Source organism: Bos mutus, chromosome 11 (assembly GCF_027580195.1).
Source record: "Bos mutus isolate GX-2022 chromosome 11, NWIPB_WYAK_1.1, whole genome shotgun sequence".
Lineage (NCBI taxonomy): Eukaryota > Metazoa > Chordata > Mammalia > Artiodactyla > Bovidae > Bos > Bos mutus.
This window is the reverse complement of record NC_091627.1, coordinates 77,240,060-77,268,011: the sequence shown is the minus strand read 5'-3', so window position 1 is coordinate 77,268,011 and position 27,952 is coordinate 77,240,060. Positions and strand designations below refer to the sequence as shown.

The window sequence follows — 27,952 nt, the reverse complement described above, 5'->3', positions numbered from 1 at the left end:
AAGGAGTGTGGTCCTGGTGCCCTGAGAGGTGACTCACGCTGGCAGTGAAAACAGTTCCACAAAGAATTAGAGAAATTGGTAGGTGCCACAGCCGAGTCAGGGCTTCCCTGGTGGCTCAGAGTTTAAAGTGTCTGCCTGTGATGTGGGAGACCTGGGTTCGATTCCTGGGTCGGGAAGCTCCCCTGGAGAAGGAAATGGCAACCCACTCCAGTATTCTTGCCTGGAGAATCCCATGGACGGAGGAGCTTGGTGGGCTACAGTCCACGGGTTGCAAAGAGTTGGACACGACTGAGCGACTTCACTTTTACAGCCAAGATCAGTGATCGCGGGAGCTGCAGGCGGCCCGGCCCACGCGGGGAGCCAAGCACTTGTCTGTTTACCTGTAGTCCAGCAGAGGCAGGACTGACCCTTTGCACCAGGGAGTCAGGCCTCCTTCAGAAGATGCCACGGTGGCTTTGCCTGTGGACTTTGCTGGGAGTGGCCTCCTCCTCATCAAGTCTTATGAACACAAAGGACCGGCTATGTGGAGCTGGCCTTGCACCATCTCGGCTCACACCTGACCAGGGGCAGCTGGGACCCACCTGGGCCAGAACAGCGGGGTCAGGAGTCACGATGCTGTGGGCGGGGTGGGGGTATTAGTCTGGAGTAGGGTCAGCGGAGCCCAGGTAGGTCCCAGCTGCCCCGGTCAGGTGTGAGCCGAGATGGTGCGAGGCCAGCTCCACATAGCCTGTCCTTTGTGTTCACAAGACAGCCCTGGCTCTTGGCCTCCCTTCTATATTTGAGAGATTATTAAAATTGAAATTAGTTCACTTTAAAAGGCAAGTCGCCTAGGGCATGCACCACGTAGATAGAACCGGTGTGTGGACAAGGTGTAGTTACCTAATCCCAAATACAGTACAGCAAGAACTACTGTTTAGAAGTTTATTTTTTACTTTTATAAAAATACAGGAAGGACAAAGGTCTTCCTTTTCTAGTACCAGTTACCCTGGCTTTTTCCCAAGCTCAAGACTATCTGGCAGGGTCAGACCCATGGTCTGCTGCCAGCCGTGTGTGTGCATATGTGTGTGTGCGAGCGTGCCTCTGTGTGTTTTATTGTCAGTGAGGCTTCGGTGGAAGGGTTAGAACAGTAAAAGGGGTAGAATCCTTATCCAGCCCCTGGCTCAGAGTGTGTGTCACAGAAGAAACCAGAGGCTGGGCCAGGTGTCAGACGTTGTCCTTTATCCGAGTGGAATCTTCCATGCATTAACAGATAGAGACTGAGCAGATGGGCGCAGAGCTGCCCTGTGGAAGCCGCAGAAGGGGCTGCACACACTGCTCCCTTGGGCGCCCTGACCCAGTGCAGGAGCTTCCCATGCCAGTGCCACCCATCTGACTGCGTGTGTCTCTTCCTAACTCCTGGGCTGAATGCTCTCTGCTGGCAGAATCCCCTCCCTGGCCTGATGTGGGGATGCCAGCGCCACCTTTTGAAGTCGGCTTGAAACTTGCCGTGTGTGATCAGAGGCCCACCTTGCTTGTTTCACGCCCTGGGAGGTGTCTCCTGCCACCCCCCCATCCTCTTCCTCCTCACCGCGCCCCCCACCTGCTCCTGGTTCTTGGGCTGAGTGCGAACCGTCTCTTTAGTCCCCCAAGTGTACTTTCCACCACCCCCTTCTTCTTCCCTCTCACCTCACTCAGGTGTGGACTCTTTCACCAGGAAATGCTTCAGTCACTCAGTGTCTTGGAGAAGTGGGGGCAGGGGTGGGGCCTTGCTGTGAGGCTGGTGACTTCCCCCAGAGCCCTGTGGGTGGCCTTCTGGGCCCCCAAGAATACCTGGACCCGAGCTGTGACATTTGCGCCTGTGTGCCTGCATCGGGAGAATAGAAGCCAAAAAAGTGGGAGCCCCGGGAGATGGTGCTGGTGGTCAGCGTGTAGGGTGGCTGCCGCTCGGTGTCAGCCGGGTCCCCGCTTCTGCAGGCAGGAGCCTTCAGCGTGGGGCAGCCTCTGCCGTGGGAGCAGAGCCCCTCTATCCAAACACCGCAGGGCCGCTACAGGGGCCTCAGGCGCTCTCAGGGGCTGGAAGCGCGAGGGGACACCTCTGACGTCCCAGCCCGAGGAAGTCCCATTCCCAGAGCACGTTTGGGGTTCGTGTTCCTGTCACCACAGAGAAGCCTTGCTGTGGAGTGTTTGGGGCCCAGAGCGTCCCATCCCCCGTGGTGCTTCCATCTGTGAACCCGCCCATCCACGGAGAGAGAAGGGTCTTATCTCTGAGCCACCATGTGCCCCTCACATTCATGACCATGGGGAGCTCCCCTTTGAACTGGGCCACCCTAAAAGGCTACAAAACTAACTGAATAAAATACAAGGGGCTTCTGGCTTCCAGAACTGTGAGACAGTATATTTCTGTTGTCTTAAGCCAAAAAGAAAAGGGAGTGGGGGTGAGGAGGGAGGGACTGTGGGGTATGAGGGGGAGGGTAGCCACCCACCACAGCACTGTGGAGTGACCTAGGGTGTGACTGTGGGTCTTTGCAAATAATTCAGTGCTTTTCCCCACGGATGAGACCCATGGACTAGCAGGAAATGTCATTGCGCCCATTACGGTCAGGGATCACTGAAGAATGTCACTGCCCTTCAGCTGAAACCGTAGCCTGCTCTTCCAGCTGCTGCCTGCATTGGGAACAAGCTGTGTGTGGCTCCAGCTGTTGCCACCGCAGTTAATTAAGCCCCTAATCCAATATATATCAATGCAGCTAAACAAAAAAATCTGCCCCAGATGATGGGGTAGATGCCCGGACCTCAGCATCGTCAATAAGGTCTGTTCTGCGGGCACTCAAAGGCACCAGGTCTGAGCCTTTCTGCCACCCAGCGCCTTGCCAGTTCCAGTGGCTGAGACCTTGCTCTTCCTTTGTGCAGAGTGAAGGAGAGGCTGGCAGGCCCGTGTCGGGTGGGGGAGGCCTGGCACAGGGGGATGCTGGGGAGTGGACTAGACCCTTTCCTCTTGGCTTGTCCTCACGTGGGAGCCGCAGCAGGTCCCTGGCCGTCACTTAGCTGTGCTCCCTCCAGCAGCTTGTTCCTACTCCCCATGTCCCCTCCTCAGCTGCTGAAAGACTGACATCTCTCCTGCCTCCCTCTGCTTCCAGGGTCTATTGTGAGATTCAGACAAGAGAAGATCTCACAGTCAGTTTACAGCCGGGTCAAGGGCAGCAGTGGGGGAAGGGGAAATGGTCCACAGCATAATGCTGCGACAGGGGGCTCAAGGAGGGCAGCACACGTGGTGGGTCAGGGGAGGGCGTCCTGCACAGGAGGGTCAGTGGAAGCTGAGAAGAAGTGTGCCGGCTCCCTAGCAGCCACCAGGAGGTCACCATTTCCAGGACTCAAGACTCCTGGAGAAAATCCCAGCCTTTGTGGAGCTGACTTCAAATTCAGGGATTAGAAAACATAGCAAAGGGGATCTTTATTTCCGTGCTGTGAGGTGACCTTTAGTTAATGGAGCTTGAGTTTAAAAAGGCAGAAACGTGATGAGGCAGTGGCTGACGGCCCTGCAGGGACAGCGTGAACCTGGCGTGACGAGAACCAGACACCCGAGCAGCTTCCTGAAATGCTGAGGGCTTTCCACTAAGCCCTGGACACATGTGCTGGCCAGGCTGCCCCTGGCCAGTCTGCAGGGGGCCTCAAGGGGGCAGCAGGCTCCCTATTTGGACCTGGGTTCCAAGCCAGGCTGGGCCTTGGAATTCGAGAGGTTCCCCATAGCAAGCTCAGCGATGTCTTAGCTGTTTCCTTCTCCCTTCCTGGGCTTGGGAGGCTCAGCTAGGAGAGTCAAGGGAACAGGCCACTGATAAGCTTGTTCCAGAAGCCATGGGCTCCACAGGGTGCTGGTTTTAGGTAACAGATTCCTTGCGCTTTAGTCAGGCTGCTTGTAGGGAAGGTCGCCATAGTAACCAAACAACATTCCTGGGCTAATGATGGGAGCTTTCCAATAACCAGCCTGTCAGTCATTGCTCCCACCCCAGGCCTGGCAGCCTGCCACACCCGTTTTGAAAGCCCAGGCTATTGGGCTGGCAGGAGGGGAGCACACTGGGTTTGCCCTTCCCCTCCCCTCTTACCACCCCTCTTAAGAGTTTCTGCCCAGCCCAGGTCCTGCGGGCCTTGGACGGTCCTAGGGGAAGGGTTGTCTGGAGCCCTAGGGAGCTTTCCCCAGAGCAGGAGCTATATGGGTCTCTCAACAAGCCAGAGCTCGGCTTGCCACTTGTAAACAAATGGAACCAGTCACAGCATTTCCCCCAGGAAACCTGGGCTGTTTTGGAAAATGTTTGAGCTGATAACTAGGCGTTAGCTGGGGCCAGACGGTGACTGAATCCCGCTAAGGCCAACGTAGGCCTCAAGGGCACCCTTCTGATCTCTACCTGGCCCGCCTCACCTTTGTTACAGGTTGCATGTGACAAACTTCGAGTCGTATATTCCACCAAGCGGAAGGGATCAGAGTCCTGGGGCTTCCGTTAATGTCTTTGACTTAAACCCACTGTGTTTATTGGGTGATTCTTATTAGGGACTTGGAGTGGATCAAAAGGATGCCTGAAATACCAGCACGCCAGTGAGGGGCTGGAATCAAAGGTATGAGCACAAGCATAGTTTCTCACTTCGCCAGGTTCATTAAACATTCTTGGCTGCCACAGGCCCCGATGAGGGTAGCAGCCTTGGGGTGAACTTGCAAGGCCATGTGGTGGAGGGAAGTGTTAAGCCAGGCGTAATCGCTGGCACCGGCTCGCTCTTCCCCAAAGGTCAGTTCCTCTTCGGCTCAGCCAGTCTGACATTCAGCATTTCCCTGCGCTGATGGCTCTGGGGAGCCTCCTAGGACCTCACTGCATGTGACACTGCAGTCACTGAGTCTTCCTGCTCCCTGCAGTCCTCTGCTCACACTCCAACTAGAATGACCTCGGTTATTTTGTTTGGGGAAGAAGAAAGGAAGGAAGGAAGGAAAACAGATTTTTCCAGAAGGAATTCTTTGTTTTAAAGTGGTTTTTAGCTCTTTGCTTCCTGAGTCTCACTGCTGTCAACATTTGCTGGAGGCAGGTGCTGTGGCTGGGCCCTTGGTTTTCAAGCGGGAGTGGCCTGGCCTCTGCAGGTGGGAGAGGGCCCAGGAGGCACATTGATACCCTTGAAGTAGGGCTGCCCTCTGCAGTGGGTAGTCTTCAGGTCCCCAGATCATCTCACTGGGCAGCAATTTTAGAACAAGGTGTTTGCTTCCTGGTTTCTTACATTGGGCTGGGAGCCAACTTTTGTTCCAATTAAGGATCCTTCTGGAAGTTCTTCCACCTCAGAGTGATTGTGGAATGGCTTCTGTGCGGTTTGTGTTCATATCTTTCATGATCAAGAATGTGTCTTTGGGGAGTCCCCTGAAGGTAACTGAAACTGGTCTCCCGGAGCTGAGGGAAGCCAGGCCTGAAGGCCCACTGGGTCAGCCATCAGTCAGCTCAGGTTAGGCCTCAGGTGCCCTGGGTGGAGGCGGCTGTTCCGCGGGTGGGGCAGAACTTTTGAAACAGAGGTGCTCGCTCCTGGAGGTGAAAGCTTGCGGGGCTGTTGATTTTAAAGGATTTGAAAGCTTCAAAGTCAGATAGAGTGGCTGTCTCCAGCCTTTTTGGCACCAGGGACTAGTTTCGCGGAAGACACTTTTTCTACAGATTGTGGTGTGGTGGGGATGGTTTCAGGATGATGTGAGTACATTACATTTAGTGTGCACTTTATTTCTATTATTATATTAGCGTCACCTCAGAGCATCAGTTATTAGATCTTGGAGGTTGGGGACCCCTGAGGAAGAGGATCAGTGTGAACCATAAAAGATTAGGGGACATGAGTCAATGTAATCCTCCAGAACCAAGGGAAAATGACTGGTTTTTAGGGCCGAGAAAAGTTACTGTAAGTGTCCCTCTCCCTTATCAGGGAGGTCTCCTGTTAGAGCTTTAAAATAATGTCCTGAAGAGCAAGTGTGTGAGCTGAATCAGTTAATCGCTCTGGTGGAGTCTCTCCCAGATGCGGGGCATTTAGAGGACTCTGAGACCTGTGTCCTTCAGCACTGCCCTGGCCGGGGTAAGAGCCAGATGATCACAGCCCCAGTGGAGGTGAGGGAGTGGCTGGCTCCGACACACTGGCTGCTCCTCCCCTTCCCCCTGCCCCGATCCAGGGCTGGGAGTGGGCCGTGGAGCCCCACCTCCAGGCCTTTGATCCTGCCCCTGCTGGCCCAGCCCCAGGGGGTGCCCTCCTTCCCTCGCGGCCGTGCTTCCAGATTCTGCCCAGCCTCAGGGACTCCCCTTGGGCTCCACTTTGCCTTGTAGCTCCTGCACTCAGAGCTGACCCACTCATTGAGTATCTGATTCCCTTCTGCTTCCTTTGGTCTGTTGCTCGAGCTTCCCTGAGCATGTGGAAGCACCTTGGGGACAGAGGACAGACGATGGCCTGTCTTCTGTCTCCTCTTCCTCCCTGTAGGGAACTGACAGCTGGGCATCCAGCACATACATAGACCCCCTGATGGGCAGACTGTAGGAGTTGTTTTTGCTCTTTTGGAAGGATGGAGGAAAGGAAGGGAGGGAGGCAGGGAACGCATGGGGATGTTGGCTTCTTACAGCCCTCAGAGTGCTCTCACATCCCCTTACCCTGTTTTGTCATTGTCTTGGTTTGATTTGTTGAGTTTTTGGTCTTACCCTCCTAGTCTAAAGAAACTAACTGGAGAGTTAGCTGGTCTCTCCAGGTCAGATAGCTGATGAGTGGCAAAGCAGGGATTAGAACCCCAGCCAGCTGATTCGCTGAACAACCCTGACCAGCCAGCTGATTCACTGAACAACCCTGCTGTGCTTGAACCCCAAGCACTTCAATAATAATCAAATAGCAACACACCCCGTGCTTGGCTGTGTGCCAGGCACTGCTCTGCGCACCTTCCACGCATTCACTCACTTTCCTCGCAACCTGGGAGGTGTAGAAACTGTTGTTAACTCCCATTTTCCAGATGAAGAAAGAGAGGCAGAGAGCGCAGACGTAAGTGGTTGTGCATGACCGGGGCTGGGTAAGTAGTGAGGAAGGGGTGAACCCTTTAGGAAGGCGAGGCTTTGCGTATGCCTTCTTTTCTCCTAAAGCCCCGAGGGGGTAGCGATACTGTTGTCCCATTTTACAGATTTGAAACTGGAGCTCTGAGAAGCTGAAATGACTGGCCGGGGGTCCCAGGGCTAGAGGAAGGGAAGCTGGGATTTGAACTTGGGTCTTCAGACTCAGGCCCCGTTTTCTGGGAAGAGACCCACTTCCCACCGAAGCCCACGCTGTGTGCAGGCTCTGGCCTCCTGGCTGAGGAGTTAAGACTTTCCAAAGGTGTGGCTGTGGTGACTCAGAGAATAGCCTGCTTTTTCCACTCAATTATGTGTTTTCTATAAAAATAGAACTCTTCATTAAAACAACGCAGCGTGGCCGTCAGCTGGAATTACTAATTACTGTCCTTTAAAGAGATAATGCCCCCTTTCGTGCCTTCCCCATACCTGCCACTACCCTCTCCCGTCACAGAGGACTCCCATGAGGGCCAGGAGCCAGAGGCCGGGGCCGGGGAGACACACGTGGGCAGCGGGACTGGGAAGAGGGGAGAGTTTCCACAGGTGCTCTGCAACTTGACTTCCTTGGCTCTCGGCCCTGGGGACCCTACAGCCTTCCAGGCCTCAGTGAGTCCTTGTGACTCAACTTTCTTCTGTTATCCAATGATGATTTGTTGAGTGACGTCAGGTGAGCCACTGGGCATATAAAGATGAGGAAGATGTGGTCCCTGCTGGAGCGCGGAGCCCGGTAGGAAAGACCAGTAATGATGGAGGGGTCTCAGGATGATGGCTGACCTTTCTTGAGGAGTCGCCATGCAGCAGGGCTGGCTGCCTTCACGGTTTCTGTTGCCTGTAGTCCTGCCAGCAGCCCTCCATGATGGTGCTGTTAACCGCCCTTGCTTTACCAACAGCTGGTCAAGCTCAGAGAGGCCGAGGCACCTGCCTGGAAGCAGCAGGTCCTGGCAGTGGACCCACGTCGTCTGAGGCCAGAGGGCACGCTTCAGTACGATGTCCTCCTGTGTGCTGGGCAGTAAGTCAGGGGCCAGAGGCGACTCCCTCAGGTACACAGCAGTTACCATGTCCAAGTCTTGCTTACTGCACATGCTGAGTATATTTTACAGGGAAGTTCTTTCAAGGAACACGAAAGTAAAAACGTGGACCTGTTGTGCTTGCTGCCCACACAGCCCATGTCCTTCCCTGCAGCCAGCTCAGTTCTGCCAGCGTCCACCCTGCCACTGGGGGTGGGATGCTGGGGTGAGCAGCAGGGACGGGGCGCAGAGGAAGATGACTGGAGACCCTGGGTGAGGGGGACGGACAGGATGAACTCTGACCCCAGGACAGTGCTTGTTGGCTTAGCCAGAGCCATTGTCACAAAAATATCCCCCACTTACAGAATAATGTTTTGTTTCTAAGAAAAGTTTTTGGAAAGGCTCATGCTCACCCAGTTCTGAGGAGGACCACCCTAAGATAGTTCTTCTTCATAGCAGTGGAAAGAAATGATTTGTCTTGGCCTCAGGTGGGAATAGCTCCAAGTCTTGATCCTCTTGACAAATAATTAGAAGGCTGATCCTGGCCCAGGAGTGCAGGCCAGGCAGAGGGCCTGGGAAGAGAGGCGGTGCTAGGCCCACCCCTGCTTTCCCCCGGGAACCTCCATCGTCAGCCCCTGGCCAGAGGGACCAGAAAGACTTACAAAGGCCGTGACCTGTGGCCACACCCAGAGACGCTGACCTCACTGGTCTCTGTCGTCCCCACCGGAGGAGGGCTGGCCCAGATGCAGACAGGCAGACTGACTCTGCAGGGCTGAGACTGGTCATGGTTCAACAGGGACTGGCTCTGTTTGGGTCCGATGAGTACCTGTCTTTGACCCCAGGTGCTGACCCGTGCAGGTGACCCGGAAGGGGGCCGGCAGGGACTGCCATGACTCTGGTGTTCGTCAGGAGGATGTGAGTGCTTAGAGGGTGGGCCGCAGCTGCGCTGGTCTCCCGGCTAGGAACAGGGCACTCATGCCTCAGCCTTTGGGCTGTGCAGAGTACAAGCACCTGGAACTCTCCTGCAGCCCTGGCAGCTTCACCCCTGCGGTGGCGTCTACACTGCCCCTTGCTCCTTCCCCTTCCCCAGAGCACACTCACTTTCATGTGTGCCTTCAGATGCCTTGGCGGCGTGGCAAAGGCATTCGGCCTTAAAAGACCTCACTGTTTATTCTACATCTTAAAAAACAGGAAAGGGCTTGCAGTGGGGGTCACAGCCGAGGTTGTTTTGCTCTGCCTGGATTGCTGAGGCACTGTCCATCCCTTCTCATCCGTTTCCTTTCTTATGCCCATCTTTCATCCCCCGTGCCTTGCTGAACAAGCCGTGAAGGTCTGAGGCTTTCTGAGAGCCTTGTAAGGCACCTGGCCTGAAGGCTGGTTTTCGGGGCCTTTCAGACCTGCAAGTATAAAGGAATCCCTTCCCAGAGCCTCGGGCAGGCCTGTGCTTGAGGAGTTAGTGCAGCTGTGGGCTTCTCAGCTGCTGCTCTGGGTCATCACAGTTCATCCTGCAGGAGTCTCTGGGGCAGACGGGACAAGAGACTTCACTCCTATGTCACAGGTTTGGAACCTGTGACCTGCCAGCTGGGTGGCAGTGCAAAGCTGGGACTTTGGCTCGGGTTTCTCGCTCCTGGGCCAGTGTCTGTGCACTGAGCGACGTCACAGGGCAGGGTCAGGACAGCAGCGGGGCCGTTCCCCGGATTGGCTCGTGTCAGGGCATTGGAGGACTGCTGGACTCCAGTATCCCAGCCTTCCTGCCTCAGAGACTCTCCTCTGTTGTACTTTTGGCTCTGCCTGGGGACCCTTCTCTGGGATGAAGAGCCAGATGGAGTCACATGGAGCCAGATGCCTTTCTGTCACGTCCCGAGCTCCCTATTCCTCCCCAGGCCCTGGGACATTTTGCTTCTGGACAGCTTAAAATGGAATTGGCTGGCACTCTGCCTGTTGCCTGTGTGAGTCCAGCCCTCGCTGCAGTTCTGAGGCATCCGCGAGCAGATTCCCCACCTGCCTCCTAGCTGGGAGCCGGCAGCGGGAAGCGGTGCCTTCAGAAGTCAACTCCGATTTACCGTGGACCACGAGACCCAAAATGTGGCTGGAGGGTTGTAACAACACACACACATCCTCATAGTATTAAGCTGAACGGACACCGTGTGCTCAGCTCTGTGCCAGGCACCAGGGAAGCGAGGAGGATGCTGACATGGAGGGAGGCAGGGTCTTGCCCTGTGGGCACTCGTCACCCAGGCAGGGACACACAGCAAGACCCAGGACAAGACAGATGGTAGTTTTACCATCTCTACGTACAGCTGGCTGCTGAGTGTTCTCTAGAGTATCTGAGTTTGTAAATGCTTGATGTTAGTGTTTCTTCACTGTTAAAAGCATAAGCCTATGTGGAAAAACAGAAAACGTGTACACACACACACACACACACACATGTATAAATGAGAGAGAGTGATTTAAATGCTAACTGAAGGTTGTCCTAAGCAGAGAAGGGCAGGGGTGATCACACTTCTCGGAGGACTAGAACTTTGGATTAAAATGTGTTTGTTTTTTTTTTAAGTCTCAGAATCGTTTCTTCAGATGACATGTTAGACTCATTCAGTGTATAAAAAGGTATGCCAGGGGCTGGGCTGATTGAAGGGAGTGGGGAGCCAGGGCTTGCCCCCTCTCTTCCCAGCCCCCACTGCCAGCAGCCTCCCCACGGCTCCACCCAGGAAGCATAGAGTCCTGATGAGGCTGCGGCCCCACCATCCATAGTGGCGCGCTAGGCCCTGCCAGCCTCCTTGTACCGTTGCTTGAAGAACTGGGCCTCCCATCCTGGCAGATGGGAGGGGGAGAGCCCTTTGCTCCAGCAGGACCAGTAGTTGGTTGTCCTAGAAGAACGACAAGGAGTGGGGTGGTTTGCTGATCCCTGTTACCAGGTGGAGAGCGTTCGGCGGTGCCCACTGTGTGTGGATGCCCATGTGCCCACGACGTAGTAAAAACCCCTGGGGGTGAGGCCCCCATGGGGACACACAGAAGGTCAGAGGGTGACACCTGGTTAGGACCTGGCCACGTGTCAGCGGAAGGGGGAGCCCTAGCAGGGCGACAGCGTGAAACAAAGCATGGATGAGCCGGGGAGCCTGCCCTGTGGTCCAGGGTGCCTCTAATACCCTGTGAGCACCACATGGGTGCCCAGGGTCACGGGATGGAAGGTGGCACACAGAGGCGTTCTGATTGATGTCACGGTCGGCGCAGGGCTTCCTGTCAAGGAGGATGGTCCTGGTGGCGCTGCACTGTGAGACCAGGGAAATCTCGGGAGCTGACCCGGGCCTCCAGGGATCTGGGACTGAGGGATCCAGCCAGAGGAGGGCTGTCAGAGCGCTTGCCCCAGCCCAGAAAGGATGTGGTTGGGTTGAGAAATTACACCCTGGGTTGCTCATGCTAATGGAATGTCAGCAGCCGTGAGGAGAAGAGCCTGTGTTGGTAGAAGTCACTGTAACACCAGCTCAGCTTTCGGCCACTTCTGTTCCGGGCACATGGTGTGGCTGGATCCACCCCACAAACCCCTGCTGGCTCTCAGGGACACAGCCAGAGAGCAGGAGGGGGACGGGCCCTGGTGGGGAGGGGCATGCTGCAGAGAAGGCCAGTCTGGGGAGATCTGGGAGCAGAGGAGTGCTTCGGGACTGGTCTGCCCAAGGGACTGTCCAGGGAACCAGCTCCCAGTCACCCTGCCATGGGGACTCTGCTGTTCTGGGTATCCCTCCCCATGGAGAGCTTTCACTTGCACCAACACCTGTTCTAGCCACAGCCCACCACAGTCCCCCTCCTTCCCCCAACTCTCAGCCACATCCTACCCCACGTTTTCATCAAACACCAGTCCCAGAAAGACCCCCTTCATCTGTGCTTTTCCTTGTTCTGAGTCGGACCCAGAACACCAGCCCTGGAGTCTGTGAGCAGTTTGTCATTTTTAGCGCTAATCGTAACCTGGAAGGCCAAAATTGTGTCTTCATGTTCCTAAAGCAGAGGCTCCTAATACTTGTGGGGTGTTGGACCTTTCAAGAATCTGGAAAAAGGGACTGGGGATGGCAGGACCAGTGTCCCCAGCACCTACCACCAGGGTACTGAGACCACGGATTTGCCCAGAAGCAGTGTCGTGAATCAGAGAAGGCAATGGCACCCCACTCCAGTACTCTTGCCTGGCACATCCCATGGACGGAGGAGCCTGGTGGGCTGCAGTCCATGGCGTCGCTAGGAGTCAGACACGACTGAGCGACTTCACTTTCACTTTTCACTTTCATGCATTGGAGAAGGAAATGGCAACCCACTCCAGTGTTCTTGCCTGGAGAATCCCAGGGATGGGGGAGCCTGGTGGGCTGCCGTCTCTAGGGTTGCACAGAGTCGGACACGACTGAAGCTACTTAGCAGCAGCAGCAGCAGCGTCGTGAATGAAGGAGGCTCACCACTCACCACCTGAGGAGAACCAGGAGTCACAGCCTTGTTTGGGCCTCAGTGGCTCAGCCAAGTTCTCCACAGGCTGCCAGGCAGCTGGTGTGCGTCAGTGTAGCTGGCAGTACCCGTGGTGAAAAGACTGCAGTATTTCCATACATGTTGGTAAATAGCCACTGCCTTGGCCCTCATCAGGACCCTGGACTCCCCAACAACTAAAGGGTGGTCATGCTGAGCCAGCGCTCTGATGGTCTCTACTGTTGTCTTGGGCAGAGCGGGGCAGCTGTCCACCCCTGCTGTGGACCTGCCTTCTGGTAGGACCAGCCCTTCCTTCTCTTCCCAGCCTCTCTCAGGGCCACATCCCCACTGTTCCCACTGTTCTTACCCTAGAGGACTTCAGGTTTGGGGGGGGTTGAAAGAGATTCTGTTGTTCCTAAACGGTGACTGAATAAGACTTCATGTCACTTTCATCTTATTGAATATATGAGGAGAACTGGCAATGTTAGGCTATTCAGTGAAGATAAAGGAAAACCTGATCATCCTCAGGTGTTCAGGGTCAGGATACAGTCTGCATTCAAGCACCTGTTGCATGCTGGTGAGGAGGGAAAGCAGAACCCTGCCCTTTTGCGACCTTTTCACCCGTTCCTTGCTTAGCCTCATTCCTTGAGTCAGTTTCCTTCTGGGTCTGTCTCTGATATAAGGCCTGGAGAGTGTGTAAGTAAAAAGATAGCCATGTGTTCGGTGAGGGGGATGCTGCAGAGTTGAGGGTGTGGAGGGAGACCGCTACCACGGCAGACAGTGCTTGAGAGGTGGGCGGGATGGTACACGATCGGGATAAGCAAGAGCCGCAGGGATGCTGACGAACGCAGAGGAGTGCTCTGTGCTTTGGCAGAGAGGATGGGGAGCTAGGCAGAGAGAGAGCACGTGATCCAGGGAAACGGACACCGCCGTGCGTGTGGGCACGGTGCCTCCTGAGTGCTGGGGAGGTGGGCTGATGGGGCTGCTCCGGTGGGGCAGAATCCCCTGGGGTTCCACCCTGGGAGGAAAGCCAGGGGAAGGGGGCCCCTCAGGTGTTCTCACTGCTCTTCTTCCTCCCACAGCCTGATGTTCACCAAGGTGAAGCTGGAGCAGGTCCTGAAAGGCCCAGAGGAAGCCCTAGTGACCTGTAGACAGATGCTGCAGCTGTGGCAGACCCTGTACAGCTTCTCCCAGCTGGGGTGAGTGGCGGGTCCCTCCAGACGGAGTTGGGAGGTGGTGGTTGCCAGAGCAACAGTCTACAGCTGAGTGGCCATGATGCCTGATGGGTGAGAGGGTGGTGAGGATGTTTGAATGAGGGCATGGGACTTACTGCTCCTGGGGCCTTTTATGGCCTGCCCTAATTTTAATCTTTTGACAATCCTCTGTGAAGGACAGAAAAAGGCTCTTTAGGAAACTAAAGTTCAGGGGGATAAGAAGGAAGAGAAATCATTATTAAGCACCTCCCCCATCAGCTGGTTTTATCTTATCCACTGTCATAGTTTATCCTCACCCCAGGGTTCTTAACCTGAGACCCAGAGACCTTATATAATGTATCAGAGCCACTCTCCTATGAGTGGTAGTGGTTGGGCTTAAACCTGAGTCTCCTGAACCCCAGCCTGTGGAGCTTGTCACTTCTTTCCTGGTTCCATCTGGAAGCTGGGAGAAGAGGAGGAGGAAGCTGAGTTCCTGAAGGGCCCCCACTCACCTACCATCTCCACACATCCCATCTCCTGCTCCAGTCCCCAGCTCTGAGATTCTCGACCAGAGCAGGGCACTCTTGTCCAGGCTGAATCTGCAGAACGTCTTTGCTGAAACCTGCCAAGACACTCGGGCTCAGCTTGTGCAGCCCAAAGCAGAAATGGGCTTCATTTCTGCTCCACTCCCCTTGTCTGGCTGTGTCATCTCCCTACCGCCTCAGGGGACCCCCCTCTGGTGGGCACTTGTCCTTTCACTGGGACTCTGGGAACCTAGCAACCTCTTATAATCCCCAAAACAATGTCTCTAAAGTTGGAATTTACAGAGGAGGCCCCAGGATAATCTGACCGAATAAAATCCTTGGGCAGGGTGGGGTCAGCCCTCTCTTTGCAGGCTTTGGGCCTGGAAGATTCCAGGGCAGAGCAGGGTGGTGGGTGGAAGCTGCCAGCAGGCAGCTCTGGAGTGAGGGACTTTGCAGAAAGGAAATGGGGAACCACCTGGAAGCTGGGTGCTGTAGAGTGAGGGCCAGACTCTGGTGTGTGGGGGGCCCGCCTTTGGATGTCCCTCGTCCTGCCACTCACCAGCTGTGACAGGCAGGCAGGTGCGTGGCCTGGCTCCACTTGCAGAGAAGAATTGCCCCAGAGCTGGCAGAGCGCTCCTCTCAGCCGGATGGCTGGCTGCCTGCTCATCTAGGCGATCACGGTCCTCTGAGCTGCAGCCTTGTCTCCACGTGTAGGGCTTAGCCTGTGGCTCCCCTCCAGGAGCAGCAGAGCTGTGGAGCTGTCGGGTTTGCCTTGGGGTCTTTTCAAGCCACCACCTTCACCCTCACTTCGGGGGGGACCCCCCCCGCACTCAGGGTAGAGCAGGGCTCAGCCTGGCCAGCTAGTTGGAGGCAAACTGTTGGAAGCAGAGAGTAAAATCCAGTCCCCTCCTGGCTTTCCCAAGGATAGGGAGTGTTCTTTCTGAACCTGAAGCCACAGAGCAAAAACTTGTCACATCTGGACTGGGGCAGTCCAGGATCAAGGCCAGAATCCACAGCCTGAAGGTCTGGGCCACCCCGCCCTGCCAGCCCCACCTCCCATTCTGCACCTTGGCTGTCTTCCTCTGCTCTGCGCGGCCCGGCCCACACGGCCCCTTGGGGAGCCCCCTGTGCCTGGCCTCTGGTGCCCCAGTGCAACACTCTCCATCCGGGTCTTTGTTAAATGCTTAGCGTGGACTGTCTCCTCTTGTCCGGGTGTCGGGTTCTTCAGGGTAGGGGCCTAGGACCAGGTGGCAGGAGGTCCCCGAGCTGAGCCCTTTCTGGAGCCCCTAGAAGAGCCCCCTTGGGAGCAGCGGCTGTGTCTGTGCATTTACTCTAGGCCGCCGTGGGAGGGGCCCCAGTCCACATCCTCATTTCATCCTCACGACAGCCTTGTGATGTTGACATTCTCGTGCTCATTAACTCCACACAATAACCATTTCAAGAAAAGAGAAGTAAGATCTAGAAAGGTTAAGTAGCTTTGGCAAGGGTCACACAGCTAAGGAGGGGCAGCCCCCAGCTTTCCCCCAGGGTCTCTGGCTCTTTCACACTCTTTCAGGGGCAGGAGCATCTGTGCCTCCCCGAGAAGGAGAGGTGGGCATGCAGGGTAGGAGCCAGCCCTTTCCCACTGTGCTTTTTTGGATGGTTTCCTCTAACGCCGACAAAGATGGCTGTGCACCCAGAGGCCCGAGCTCAGTGTGAACCGGCATTAAGACAGAAGGATGCCCTGGTGTTCTTTGTGGGTCCACTCTGAAGGGAGGAGGCCTCTGGGCCCGCTTCCTCCTCTCCTGCCCTTTCGGCCTCAGTCCTCTGAGACTCCGCAGTCAGCAGGTTAAGGTCACAGGGTGCTGTTGGGGGCTGTGCGCCCGAAGATGGGCATAACCTTTCCGAGCTGGCGGCTCCCCCACACCCCACTCTTTAGAAAAGAGGAGCCTCCCTAGCTGTGTGGGAGCTGCAGGGACCTGGGGGACTGGGGGAGGTGTGATAAGATGGCCACGCTGTTTATCTGCCACCGAAGGGCCCCCTCCGGCTCCTCCAGGGCCACTCTGGCAGTCCAGGGTAAGGGACCCTGAGGCAGGGAGTGGCTTCTGGGCCTTCCGTGCCTGGAGGGCAGGCTGAGGGGGCGGGCTGGTCCGCAAAAACCAGGCTTTCCATGGAAGCCAGTTCATGGCGTCTGCTCTGTACCCGGCTCTCTGCTGGACGCCGAGAGGACACAGAAGGTAAAAGAGGATTAGATGGACGGGAGGGTTTCTCATCCTCAGCGTGTGTGTGTGTGTGTGTGTGTGTGTGTGTGTGTGTGTGTGTGTGTGTGTGTGTGTGTGTGTGTGTGTGTGTGTGTGTGTGTGTGTGTGTGTGTGTGTGTGTGTGTGTGTGTGTGTGTGTGTGTGTGTGTGTGTGTGTGTGTGTGTGTGTGTGTGTGTGTGCGTGTGTGCATGCGCGCACTGGGATCCACAGTGACAAAGAGCAGATGAGCAGCTCGAAGCCTCTAGAGGGAGGCGAGGACCTTGGACTGGGTTCTAAAGGCAGTGGGGGGTTGGGTGGATCTCAAGAACTGCAGGAATGGCCTTGGTGGCAACAGCATGAGTAAGCATGTAGCTCTAGAAACAAAATGTGGTCACGGTAGGGACTAGTGAGGAGGCTAATAGCCTCGCAGGCGCACAACCTGTGGACGAGGAAGGGAGCGGGCAGGAGGCGATCAGGAGAAATACCATGTCACTTCAGCTCTGGGATGAACCAGATTCTAGAATCCTGAGCCTGAGCTGTATCTGGCCTGCTGCTCATCTCTGTCCTTCCCAGTGATCTTTAGCTCCGTTCTCAGGTCTGAACTCTCAGCCCCAGAGCCTACCTGGCGTAAGGCTCCCTTCATTCTCCCTGCCAGCCCTCCACCTCACTGGGGCCTGGCCCTCCCTTGCCTTCCAGGGGCCTGGAAAAAGATGGCAGCCTTGGCGAGGGCCTCACGCTGAAGAAACAGAGTGGCATGCACTTGACTCTGCCTGATGCCCATGATGCAGACTCTGGTAAGAACGTGCCCCGTGGGCAGCTGTCCACATAAGCCCACAGCTCCCTGTCCCAGCCTGAGCATTTGCCTGGCCTGGTGGAATCCATCCTGCCTCTGGCTGGCTGCTGCCCAAGCTCCTGTGCTAAGGAACTGCCCTCGGGCCTCTTTAGGGCCCAGAGTGGCAAGACAGCTGCTGGCCCAGGGGCAGGAAGTAGGCAGATGGTGTAGGTAAGAGAGGGACCCCATCCTCTGTGTGGGCGTGGGGAAGACGGGTGGAGAGAGGACTGTGTGGAGCACGGAGACCGTCTCCCCTTAGGCTGAAGCTCAAGGCCAAGGGGCCTTCCCTGGTGGTCCAGTGACTAAGCTCTATGCTCCCGATGCAGGGGGCCTGGGTTCAGTCCCTAGTCGGGGAATTAGATCCCACATGCCGCAACGAAGACTTCCCGCAATGAAGATCCAGCACGGCCAAAGAAATGTGTTTTTTAAAAAAGCTCAAGGCCAAGGTCTGCCATGATAATGTCTTCAACAGATCAAGTCAAGTAGAAAGGAAGGGCTGAGCTTCTGTTTCAGCCTAAATCTGACTATAGTTTCCTGGAAAAATTCATCCTGACATCCATGGCTTGTGAAATTCAAACCAGTTTAGAATCTGCAGACTTAACATATTTTTACCCAGGACCTGATTAAAGCAAATACCTTCCTCAAAAACACAAGCAAAATTAGTCACGGGAATGAACGTGTGAGGGAGTTGTATTTGGTGTCATTGCTCATCTTTTCCACTCCTGTGGCTGGGAACCAACTTGCGCCTTTGTTGTCGAGAGATGAAGCTGATTCCCGAAGCCACACCCAGCACCTGATTTGAGCTGAGGAGCGATGGGCTGGACGTAGAGCTGCTGACTCCAAGGAGGCAACGGTGCCAGGGAGTGTAGCGTCTTGGCGATTAGAGAGGGGAGAACTCTGGACAAAGTTATTAGGACTCTATGAACACTTGCCTTATAAACTGAAGTCATCTGTGGTTTTGCCCCAAGGTCTCCTGAGTTTATTGGAGCCTTTACTACCTCTGAGAGAGAGAGGGAAAAAAAAGAGCTTGCATTTCACCTTCTCGTAAACTGTAAATGTCAACAGCTTGTATATCCTGAACAGGGACCCAGTGTTACTCAGGACTGCCACGGGGAGAAGTGCTCCAGAGGGCACACGGTCTGGCTCAAGCTGCTACCCAAGAATCCTTCACAGCCCAACCTCCGATGGGACTTTTCTATAAAGAAATAATAGGCACTTGTGAAAGAAAGTGAAAATATAAAAAGGAGAAAGGAAAATTCATCCATCATTCCACCATGCGTGCGTGCTAAGTCGCTTCAGTTGTGTCCGACTCTTTGCGACCCTATGGACAGTATCCCACCAAGCTCCTCTGTCCATGGGATTCTCCAGGCAAGAACAGTGGAGTGGGTTGCCATGCCCTCCTCCAGGGTACTTCTCTATAAAGAAATAATAGGCGCTTGTGAAAACAGAAAGTAAAAATATGAAAGGGAGAAAGGAAAACTCATCCATCATTTCACCACTCAAACCTTAATAAGTGGCCTTTCAGACTTTCGGAAACATTCCTGTATTTTGCTTCTCATAAAACTGTGCTCTCTTTTGCAGTCTGCTGCTTTTTTCAGTTCAGTTGCTCACTCGTGTCCGACTCTTTGTGACCCCATGAATCACAGCATGCCAGGCCTCCCTGTCCATCCCCAACTCCCGGAGTTCACTCAAACTCACGTCCATCGAGTCCATGACGCCCTCCAGCCATCTCATCCTCTGTTGTCCCCTTCTCCTCCTGACCCCAATCCCTCCCAGCATCAGAGTCTTTTCCAATGAGTCAACTCTTCGCATGAGGTGGCCAAAGTATTGGCATTTCAGCTTCAGCATCAGTCTTTCCAAAGAAATCCCAGGGCTGATCTCCTTTAGAATGGACTGGTTGGATCTCCTTGCAGTCCAGGGGACTCTCAAGAGTCTTCTCCAACACCACAGTTCAAAAGCATCAATTCTTCGGCGCTCAGCCTTTTTCACAGTCCAACTTTCACATCCATACATGACCACTGGAAAAACCATAGCCTTGACTAGACAGACCTTTGTTGGCAAAGTAATGTCTCTGCTTTGGAATATGCTATCTAGGTTGGTCATAACTTTCCTTCCAAGGAGTGTCTTTTAATTTCATGGCTGCAATCACCATCTGCAGTGATCTTGGAGCCCCAAAAAATAAAGTCTGACACTGTTTCCACTGTTTCCCCATCTATTTCCCATGAAGTGATGGGACTGGACGCCATGATCTTCGTTTTCTGAATGTTGAGCTTTAAGCCAACTTTTTCACTCTCCTCTTTCACTTTCATCAAGAGGCTTTTTAGTTCCTCTTCCCTTTCTGCCATAAGGGTGGTGTCATCTGCATATCTGAGGTTATTGATATTTCTCCCGGCAATCTTGATTCCAGCTTGTGCTTCTTCCAGCCCAGCCTTTTTCATGATGTACTCTGCATATAAGTTAAATAAGCAGGGTGACAATATACAGCCTTGACGTACTCCTTTTCCTATTTGGAACCAGTTTGTTGTTCCATGTCCAGTTCTAATTGTTGCTTCCTGACCTGAATACAGGTTTCTCAAGAGGCAGGTCAGGTGGTCTGGTATTCCCATCTCTTTCAGAATTTTCCACAGTTTATTGTGATCCACACAGTCAAAGGCTTTGGCATAGTCAATAAAGCAGAATTACATGTTTTTCTGGAACTCTCTTGCTTTTTCCATGATCCAGTGGATGTTGGCAATTTGATCTCTGGTTCCTCTGCCTTTTCTAAAACCAGCTTGAACATCTGGAAGTTTGCGGTTCACGTACTGCTGAAGCCTGGCTTGGAGAATTTTGAGTATTACTTTACTAGCATGTGAGATGAGTGCAATTGTGCGGTAGTTTGAGTATTCTTTGGCATTGCCTTTCTTTGGGGTTGGAATGCACTGACCTTTTCCAGTCCTGTGGCCACGGCTGAATTTTCCAGATTTGCTGGCATATTGAGTGCAGCACTTTCACAGCATCATCTTTCAGGATTTGAAATAGTGCAACTGGAATTCCATCACCTCCACTAGCTTTGTTCGTAGTGATGCTTTCTAAGGCCCACTTGACTTCACATTCCAGGATGTCTGGCTCTAGGTGAGTGATCACACCATTGTGATTATCTGGGTTGTGAAGATCTTTTTTGTACAGTTCTTCTGTGTATTCTTGCCACCTCTTCTTAATATCGTCTTCTTCTGTTAGGTCCATACCATTTCTGTCGTTTATCGAGCCCATCTTTGCATGAAATGTTCCCTTGGTATCTCTGATTTTCTTGAAGAGATCTCTAGTCTTTCACATTCTGTCGTTTTCCTCTATTTCTTTACCAAACTGCATAACGTCACCATCTTTCTGCATCAGTACCCATAGTTACGCATTGCTATTTTAATGACTGCATTGTCCAGTATGATTATACTCTCACTTATTTTTAATCAGTCCCCACTGGTGGACATCGAGATCGTTTCTGTCTTCAGTGTCCTGGGCAGTGGTAGAATGCCCACCATTGCCGACATTCACAGTGTTCTTCTTTAGGGATTGACTCCTAGAAGTGGGCTTACTGCCTCTGTGCCCCTCAGTAACCCACCTCCTCTCTCATGCATGGGTGAGGCATTGGATGGGCCCCTCCTAGTGGGTCTGTGCACTGTTCTGCAGCTGCAGGGCCAGGCCACCCTGCTGTGACTCGGTGTGCCCTGCCGCTCCTGCAGGGCTATGCAGCCACTGCCACCAGGCGTGCAGCTCAGCCTTTCCTGTCTCGCTCTACAGGCTCTCGGCGGGCATCATCCATTGCTGCCTCGCGGCTGGAGGAGGCCATGTCAGAGCTGACTGTGCCCAGCTCGGTCCTGAAGCAGGGCCCCATGCAGCTGTGGACCACGCTGGAACAGATCTGGCTTCAGGCTGGTGAGTGCTCCCACCCAGGACCCCTCTGGCTCCTGCGGGTCTGCCCTGGCAGCCCAGGTGGGAAAGCTGTGTCTTGAAGAAAACCTGTTAGGACTCAGACCCCCAAGAACTCTTGGGAGAGCTAGAACGGAAGTGAGGTGTGCTGGCCCCAAGAAAGCAAGACCTGGTGGCCGAGTTCTTTGAAAGTAGAGGGCTGGGAACTCAAGGATCGCCATTCAGGTAATGATCTCTCTTAATAGCTAGTGGGCACCGTTGCCACCCCGGAGTTGGAGGGTCTGTGAGTGTTGAGGAGGCAGGAGGTTCAGAGTCCCACAGCTCATTTACTGTCCTGATCTGAAATGAGCTAGTGTGTGTCGAGCAGTTAGCACATACATAGTAGGTGCTCGGCAAAGTTTAAATTGCGACCCTATGGACTGTAGCCCGCCAGGCTCCTCTGCCCATAGGATTCTCCAGGCAAGAATACTGGAGTGGGTGTGAGAGGGGATTAGAATGGAACGAGAGAACCAAGGCGGGGTGTGCCTGAATGAGAGAAAATGGTAGCAGCAGCAAAAGGAAAAGGAAGGTGATAGGGTGAGTGGAATCTAACATGACCCCTTGACCCAGGCATGAAGCGCCTCACCTGCTACTGATTACCCTCCTGCTGCCCCTCCCCCGCCCCTGCCTCTCCGCACGCCCCATGCCCGCCCCCCCCCCCAACCCCGGGCAGTGTCGATAAGATAACCCCGAGGACAGAGAGAGGAGACGAAGGAGACACTCCCTTCCTGGGACCTGCGGATTCTGCAAGTCAGAGTTAGAATGTGCTTGTTGATTGAGGATCTACAGTTCCCCACTGGTAGCTTCCACATATGGACACATTAGTATGCAGGACGCCCCCACTCTCCCCTCCACAGGATCTAAATCTGGGGGAAAAAATTGGACAAGGATTCATAAAAAGACTAGACCGGGAAGCATGTTAATAATGCAGATACTGCCCCAGTTAGCACATCAGGCTCCCTTGGGATGCTAGGGATGCGGGGGCTGTGCTCCAGCGTCACTTGTTGCATCTGAAGTAGGAAGAACTTTGAAAAATCCAGAGGGATAACAAGCTAGGCTTCCTCTGAGGCAAAGATGCCCTGTCATCTTCTAAGACGTGGAGCTCTAACAGCTCCCGATGGGCATACTGGGGCCCCACCACCACAGGGGCCTGGGGCAGAAAGCTTCACCCTCCCCGGGGGTTTCACCAGCTTCAAGGAATATATTGGCAGTGCATTGATGAGTGGTCGCATTTGGGAGGTGCATGCTACCTGCTTTGGAACTCCTAAGGCCTTTTGTGTTAATGGTCTGTCTTGTTGACTCATCTTAGCAGATAACAACCTTTCTGCATTTTACAAGGCTGCTTGCATCTCTGAGAAATGCTGCTTTCTGCTAGGGTGGCAGTATGTTCTGGTAACTCCAAGTAAGGTTAAAGGCCTTCCTGAAGCCTATAATTAGACTTGGGAATTTTGGTATAAGCCAACATTCTTCATTAATTTGCACATTAGCTTTTCTTCTCTGGAATTATCTTAGACATTTGGCCCACGGAGAACTCTGAGAACAAAATCCAAGTGCTTGAATTGTGGTGCAAAGTGAGGGTTGGGCTGTGTGGCATTAGGAGACAAGCTTGGGGTGTGTGACCCATGCAGAATAGCAGTGGCTTCTATAAGGTACACACTTCTCTTTCCTTCTGTAACAATTCAGAGATGGCAGCCTTGACTAGGATGACAGCTCTGCTCTCCTGGTCCGGGACCCAGATTCCTTCCGTTTTGTTGGCTTTGCTTTTACTGCGGTGTCGCTCTTGTCCTTGTGATCCAAGGTGGCTCTCCACCACATTCACATTCCAAGGCTTAACTAGGAAGGGTGGGAGAAGGGGACACCCCGTCCCTGGAGGGACATGTCCTAGAATTTGCATACATCACTTCCCCTCATGATCCACTGGCCAGAACTTAGTCACATGACCACATCTACCTGCAAAGGACTCTGGGAGATGCCATTATTCTGGGTATACATGTGCCCCATCAAAAATCAGGGGATCTGTCATTATAGAAGAAAGGAGGAGAGACTGGTGGGTAGCTGCCACAGGCAAAAGGGAAGCAAGAAGGTAGCCTAGGTCTTCCATTCTGAGCGTGGGAGGATTCTGGAGAATCCTCACTGCATGAGCCCCCTCCCCTCCCATGGCCATCATCATCACCAGCAAGCATGTGCTGAGCACCCCTTGAATGAAGGACTGCCAGGAGCAGATCACCCTAAGCCTCCACACCCCCACCTGACCCAAGCTACTAGTATTGTCATCAGCAACCCCCATGACCACCCCCACCCACCCAGCCTAAAGATTCCTCCAGCTGCACCAGATTTCCAGGAAGAGAAGACTATCGCCCTTTATCATTTTGGAATGAGCTAATCTCCCAGTTTGGTTCAAGATTAATTGCATCCCAGTCTGTCTTGGCAGTAAGCTCCATCATTAACCCGCACTTAGGTTGGGAAATGTATCCCTCATCTCCCAACTGTCCTCCTGCCCCACCCCCACCCCCCCCAACCTCTTCAAGACTCCTTCCCATTCCAGTCTGAAGTGAGAAGCCTCACAGAGGGTTTCTGCCTGAGAGATGAGTTTCAAAAATGCCTCCTCTTTGGCAGTGGATTTGTGTGAAAATGGGGGAATCACCCGGCCCCATAGATGCTCCAGGATCCTGAGTGTCGGGAGGTGCCTTCCAGAAGGGCAGGAAGACCCACCTTCCTCTCTGCAGCTCACGTCTCTGGGAGCTAAGAGCATGCTAGAGAGGGCTGTGGGTGCAGGGAGAGTCCCCTTGCCCTGGGGGTCCAAGGGCTCGCGGGCAGCTGTGGGCGTTCCTGTGTCCGGGGAAAATTGGCCTGAGTCTCAGCTTCCAGATGGCAGATCCACACCATCTGGGCGCTGGTGCCCTGGCTCTTTAGATGGCCTCGAAAGTGGGTGCTGCCCCTGCTGTTGGCCAGGCAGACTGGGGACCTGGGTGGGGCCGTAGGGCAGTGTTCACAGTGGAGACAGAAGCTGCATCTGACCCTTGGTCCAACAGGCTCCCCCGACTCTCGTGTTTCCGTTTCCTCCTCATTTCTTCCCTTCTCTCCCTCCAGTCTCCCTTCTCCCTCTGGCCTTATATGCCCCCTTCCCGCGTCCTCTCTTCCTGTGCTCCTTCTTGTCCTTCTTCCCTCCTCTCTGTCAGTCAACCCCTCCTCCTGAGTTCGTGAGGAGAGCTCCCAGGACAGGAAGTTGGGCACGCAGGACCACAGGGCCTTGACGCCGTGTGGCCTGAGTCAATGCGTCATGCACCCTGGGTCCCAGGCTAACCCAAAAAGTCCCTTCAGACCTTTGGATTCTCTGTTACTCTTACTCTCTCTCCTCCCCTGCCCTCCCCGACCCTTCCTTCTCCTTTATTCTGGGCACCCATATAGGGAAATGCTTATTTCCTTTAAGGGACAACTTTTGGAGACACCGCCCGCCGGCACTTGGAGCTCAAGGTGGATTCTTTTTAGGGTCTAACGTTATCTCCTGCCCTGGAAGGGCTCTGCCCTTTTAGCCCGGGTGGCCCCCCTTCCTTTCTGGGGTTTCCGGGCTGGGGGGCCTCTAGGAAGCCGTCTCACCTGGGGAGGTGCCTCCAAGGCCTCAGGCCTGGCCCTGGGCCCTCTGGGCCCTCTTTCACCCTGCTCCTCAGGACCAGCTGAGGAAAGCCCTCCTCCCAGCACAGAGGGCTCGGAACTGGCAGGAACGACCGGGAGACTGGAGCCAGCTCTGGGTGCAGGGTTAGATCAGGATGCCTCAGAAAAAAATAACAAAAGGGACTGTTGCAAAGCTCCAGGGAACAGATGTTTTCCATTTGGAGCCTGCTGAGAGAAAGCAGAGAGGGGGGTGCGGGTGGGGAGAGATGGAGGGAAGAAGAAAAGCCGAAACACACAGACAGGAGAGGAGGTCAGGGCCAGGGTAGGAAGAGAGGAAGCCGAGAGAAGTGGAGACCAGGAGGGAGGGGGAGAGAGAAGGGACCAAGGGGATCAGAGAGGAGCCTCTGACACTGAGGGGGCTGCGAGGACCGTGCTGGAGGGATGACCTCGACTATGAGAATCCAAGGAAAATCCAGTGGTAGTGGGTGCTTATCCAGCCCTGGCCAGGGGAGACTGGGCTGGCTGTGGACACCCTGGGGCCCTGGTCACCAGGCTGGGAGGTAGAGGATTGGGCAGTGGGCGGGCACTGTGCCATAGGGCTCCTTCTGCAGCCGAGGCTGGCTGGCTGGGGAGCACCATGTTTGGTAAAACAGCTGCCCAGGGAGGCTGAGTTTAGACAAAAGGGGTACATTTGCGGCCCTCCGACCTGAGGGTCTGTGTGCAGGGCAGTGGGCCTGCTGGGGGCCGTCTGGCCCTCGCCTCTGGCTCTGTCCTGTGGCATCTGGTCTCCTGCCTGACTGGTGATGAAGTCCATCAGAGCAGAGCAGCCCTACCTATTTTTCAGGGCATGTCCTCCGTTGTGTGGCTGGGACGAAGCCCAGGGCCCCGAGGAAGGAGGGGGCTGGGGATCCTCGTAACGAAATCTGTTGATGTGCAGGCACTGTGAAGAGATCCCAAGGGAGGGACGGGGCCAGCCTCCAGAGACGAGGCTCAGGAGTCAGGGCAGCAAGATGTAAACAGCTTAATGAGCCGGGCCAGGACCAGGCGGGCAGGTGGGCCAGGCCCGAGGAGGGCTGCGGGGACAAGGTCCAGGGGAGGAGAGAGCCCAGCTCTCTTCTGAGCTCAGCTCCTGGCGGTGGACACAGCAGCCCAGGGGCTGGTGCGGGACAGGCCTCCCCACCCCCACCGCTCACACTTCCTCCCTTCCTTTTCCCCTGTGGCCCCGGAAAAACCTGCCCAGCCCTCCAGACCCACCCAGCGTGGCCTCCCTTCTCCTCTCTGCCAGGCCAAGTGCCCCTGTGCCTTCAGGCCCCAGCTCAGATGCCACCTCCCCCAGGAAGACTCCCCTGATCAAAGCAGCCCAGCTGGCCCGACCCCATCTGAGTGCCCCAAACACTCAGCCATGGCACTTGTCACTCCACTGCCCTGGTCACTCCAGTGGTTTGGTGGCTCAGCTGCTCCCCTTCCCCCACCTCTCTTTCTCCTTCTCGTGGGAGGGCCAGGCACACGGTCGGTCCTTAGCAGCCGGATGCTGGACGCAGGTATGAAGGCAGCCGGTGGAGAGGCCAGGCGGCGGCTCCGGTTCAGGCCGTCTCTGAGGACAGGAGCCTGTGCTGTTCTCTCACCTTATCATGCCAGCCTGGCTCCTCTGAGTTAATTCTTTGATTCTCCCACATTCCATCTCCAGTAAAGGCAAAGAGTACCCCGCTCAGAAAGCCTTCTGCACTGTTCAAGCTGCTTTGATTATCCAGTGGATCTTAGGCTGCATTCACGCTGGGTGCCCCGGTGCTGTGTGCACAGTCAAGGCTGTTATTAGGCCTCCTCCTGCTTCTTGTTAGGAAAAGAAGGTGGGCTGCCTGGGCCTGGGTTTTCCACCTCTTTCTGGTAGCTTCCTTTGGAAGGTCTGTTATCCACCCCCGACCCCCAGACCTCATCTGAACCAGTGTGACCTCAGCTCTCGGCCGTTGCTGGGAATAGCTCTTGGCAGAGTCACCAGCCAGGCTCTGCTTGCCCTTCTGTGTCCCCTCCCATCTGTGTGGGGCACCAGCCCCCGAGGGGGGCACCCGAGCCCAGGCTGCCATGGGAGGCGGGCTGAGTGGGCTGCAAGGCAACCCCAGGGCACTGCGTTTCTAAAAGCAACTGCAGTGGGTGTGTGCCTGTGCAGTGTGGGTTTGAAATGTGCGTTTGTGTGGGCTGGGCCAGGGTTGGAGAAACTGCCCCGTTTTCTATTGCTCTGGAGCCAGAAGGCACACTGGTTGTGGGGAGATCTTCCCTGCCAGTAGGCTGAAAGACGTCGTTTCTCTGTGGGATGGAAAGTCCTGAATCTGGAGGGAGGCTGGGAGCTGCACCTTCTACCAAGGGGCTGGGGTGAGGTCCTCCCTCTATCAGCCTGGGGCGCGGGAGAGAACCTGCCTCCCTCCCAGACCTATGAGAAGATGCTTGCCTGGCCCAGGGTCCACAGTCAACTCTCAGTATGTACTGGTGGCTTTCTAGCTTCTCTGAGTCCCAGCCTTGCCCCTTTGCAGGCACCCTCGGGACTTCCTTCCAGTCCCATCTTTGGCAGCAGCATGTAGCTCTTCTCATCCTGATGATGCAGGCAGAGTTAGCTCTTCAGTCCATTGGCATCCCTGGGGAGCCACCTCATCTGCCCCCCACCCTGTCCCCAGACACATGGGGAGCAGATGAACAAGTGATGAACAGGACCCGAGCAAAGACTTAGCTGCAGGGGACCCCACTCATGCCCCCACTGCCAGGCTCTGATGTCAGACAGCCCAGTGTGAACCCTGGCTCCATCGCTGTCTCTCCCTGTGGCCTTAGGAGAGTTCCTCGGCCTCTCTGCGCCCGTTTCCTCCTCCCCGAAGTGGGTAACAGAAGTGATGGTTCTGTAGGGTTTTGGGCGTGTCGGCAGAGTTGGTCTCCGTGCAGCACATGGCATGAACCTGCCGCAGGGTGAGCACTCAGAAACCACTGCCTGGTGCTACGGCCATGCCCCAGAGTGAGCCCATCCTGTGCTGTTCCAGGGGGCTGGTGCCATCACCCAAGCCCGGCTCCTGAACTCCGGGGGCGGACGGTCAGATGTGGGAGGGGGCCACCGCCTCTGACTTCTTCCGCCGCCTCA

General features: G+C 54.9%; 1 protein-coding gene across 2 annotated transcripts in view; it reads left to right on the top strand.

The window, feature by feature from the left end:
- TTC7A (tetratricopeptide repeat domain 7A) overlaps positions 1 to 27,952 on the top strand; it is a 123,350-nt gene that overhangs the window by 82,018 nt on the left and 13,380 nt on the right. For both annotated transcript variants that reach the window (XM_070379626.1, XM_070379627.1), the window contains 3 exons: positions 13,594 to 13,710; positions 17,145 to 17,242; positions 21,055 to 21,189. In XM_070379626.1, coding sequence (XP_070235727.1) covers positions 13,594 to 13,710; positions 17,145 to 17,242; positions 21,055 to 21,189 — 350 coding nt within the window. The remainder of the gene's footprint in view (positions 1 to 13,593; positions 13,711 to 17,144; positions 17,243 to 21,054; positions 21,190 to 27,952) is intronic.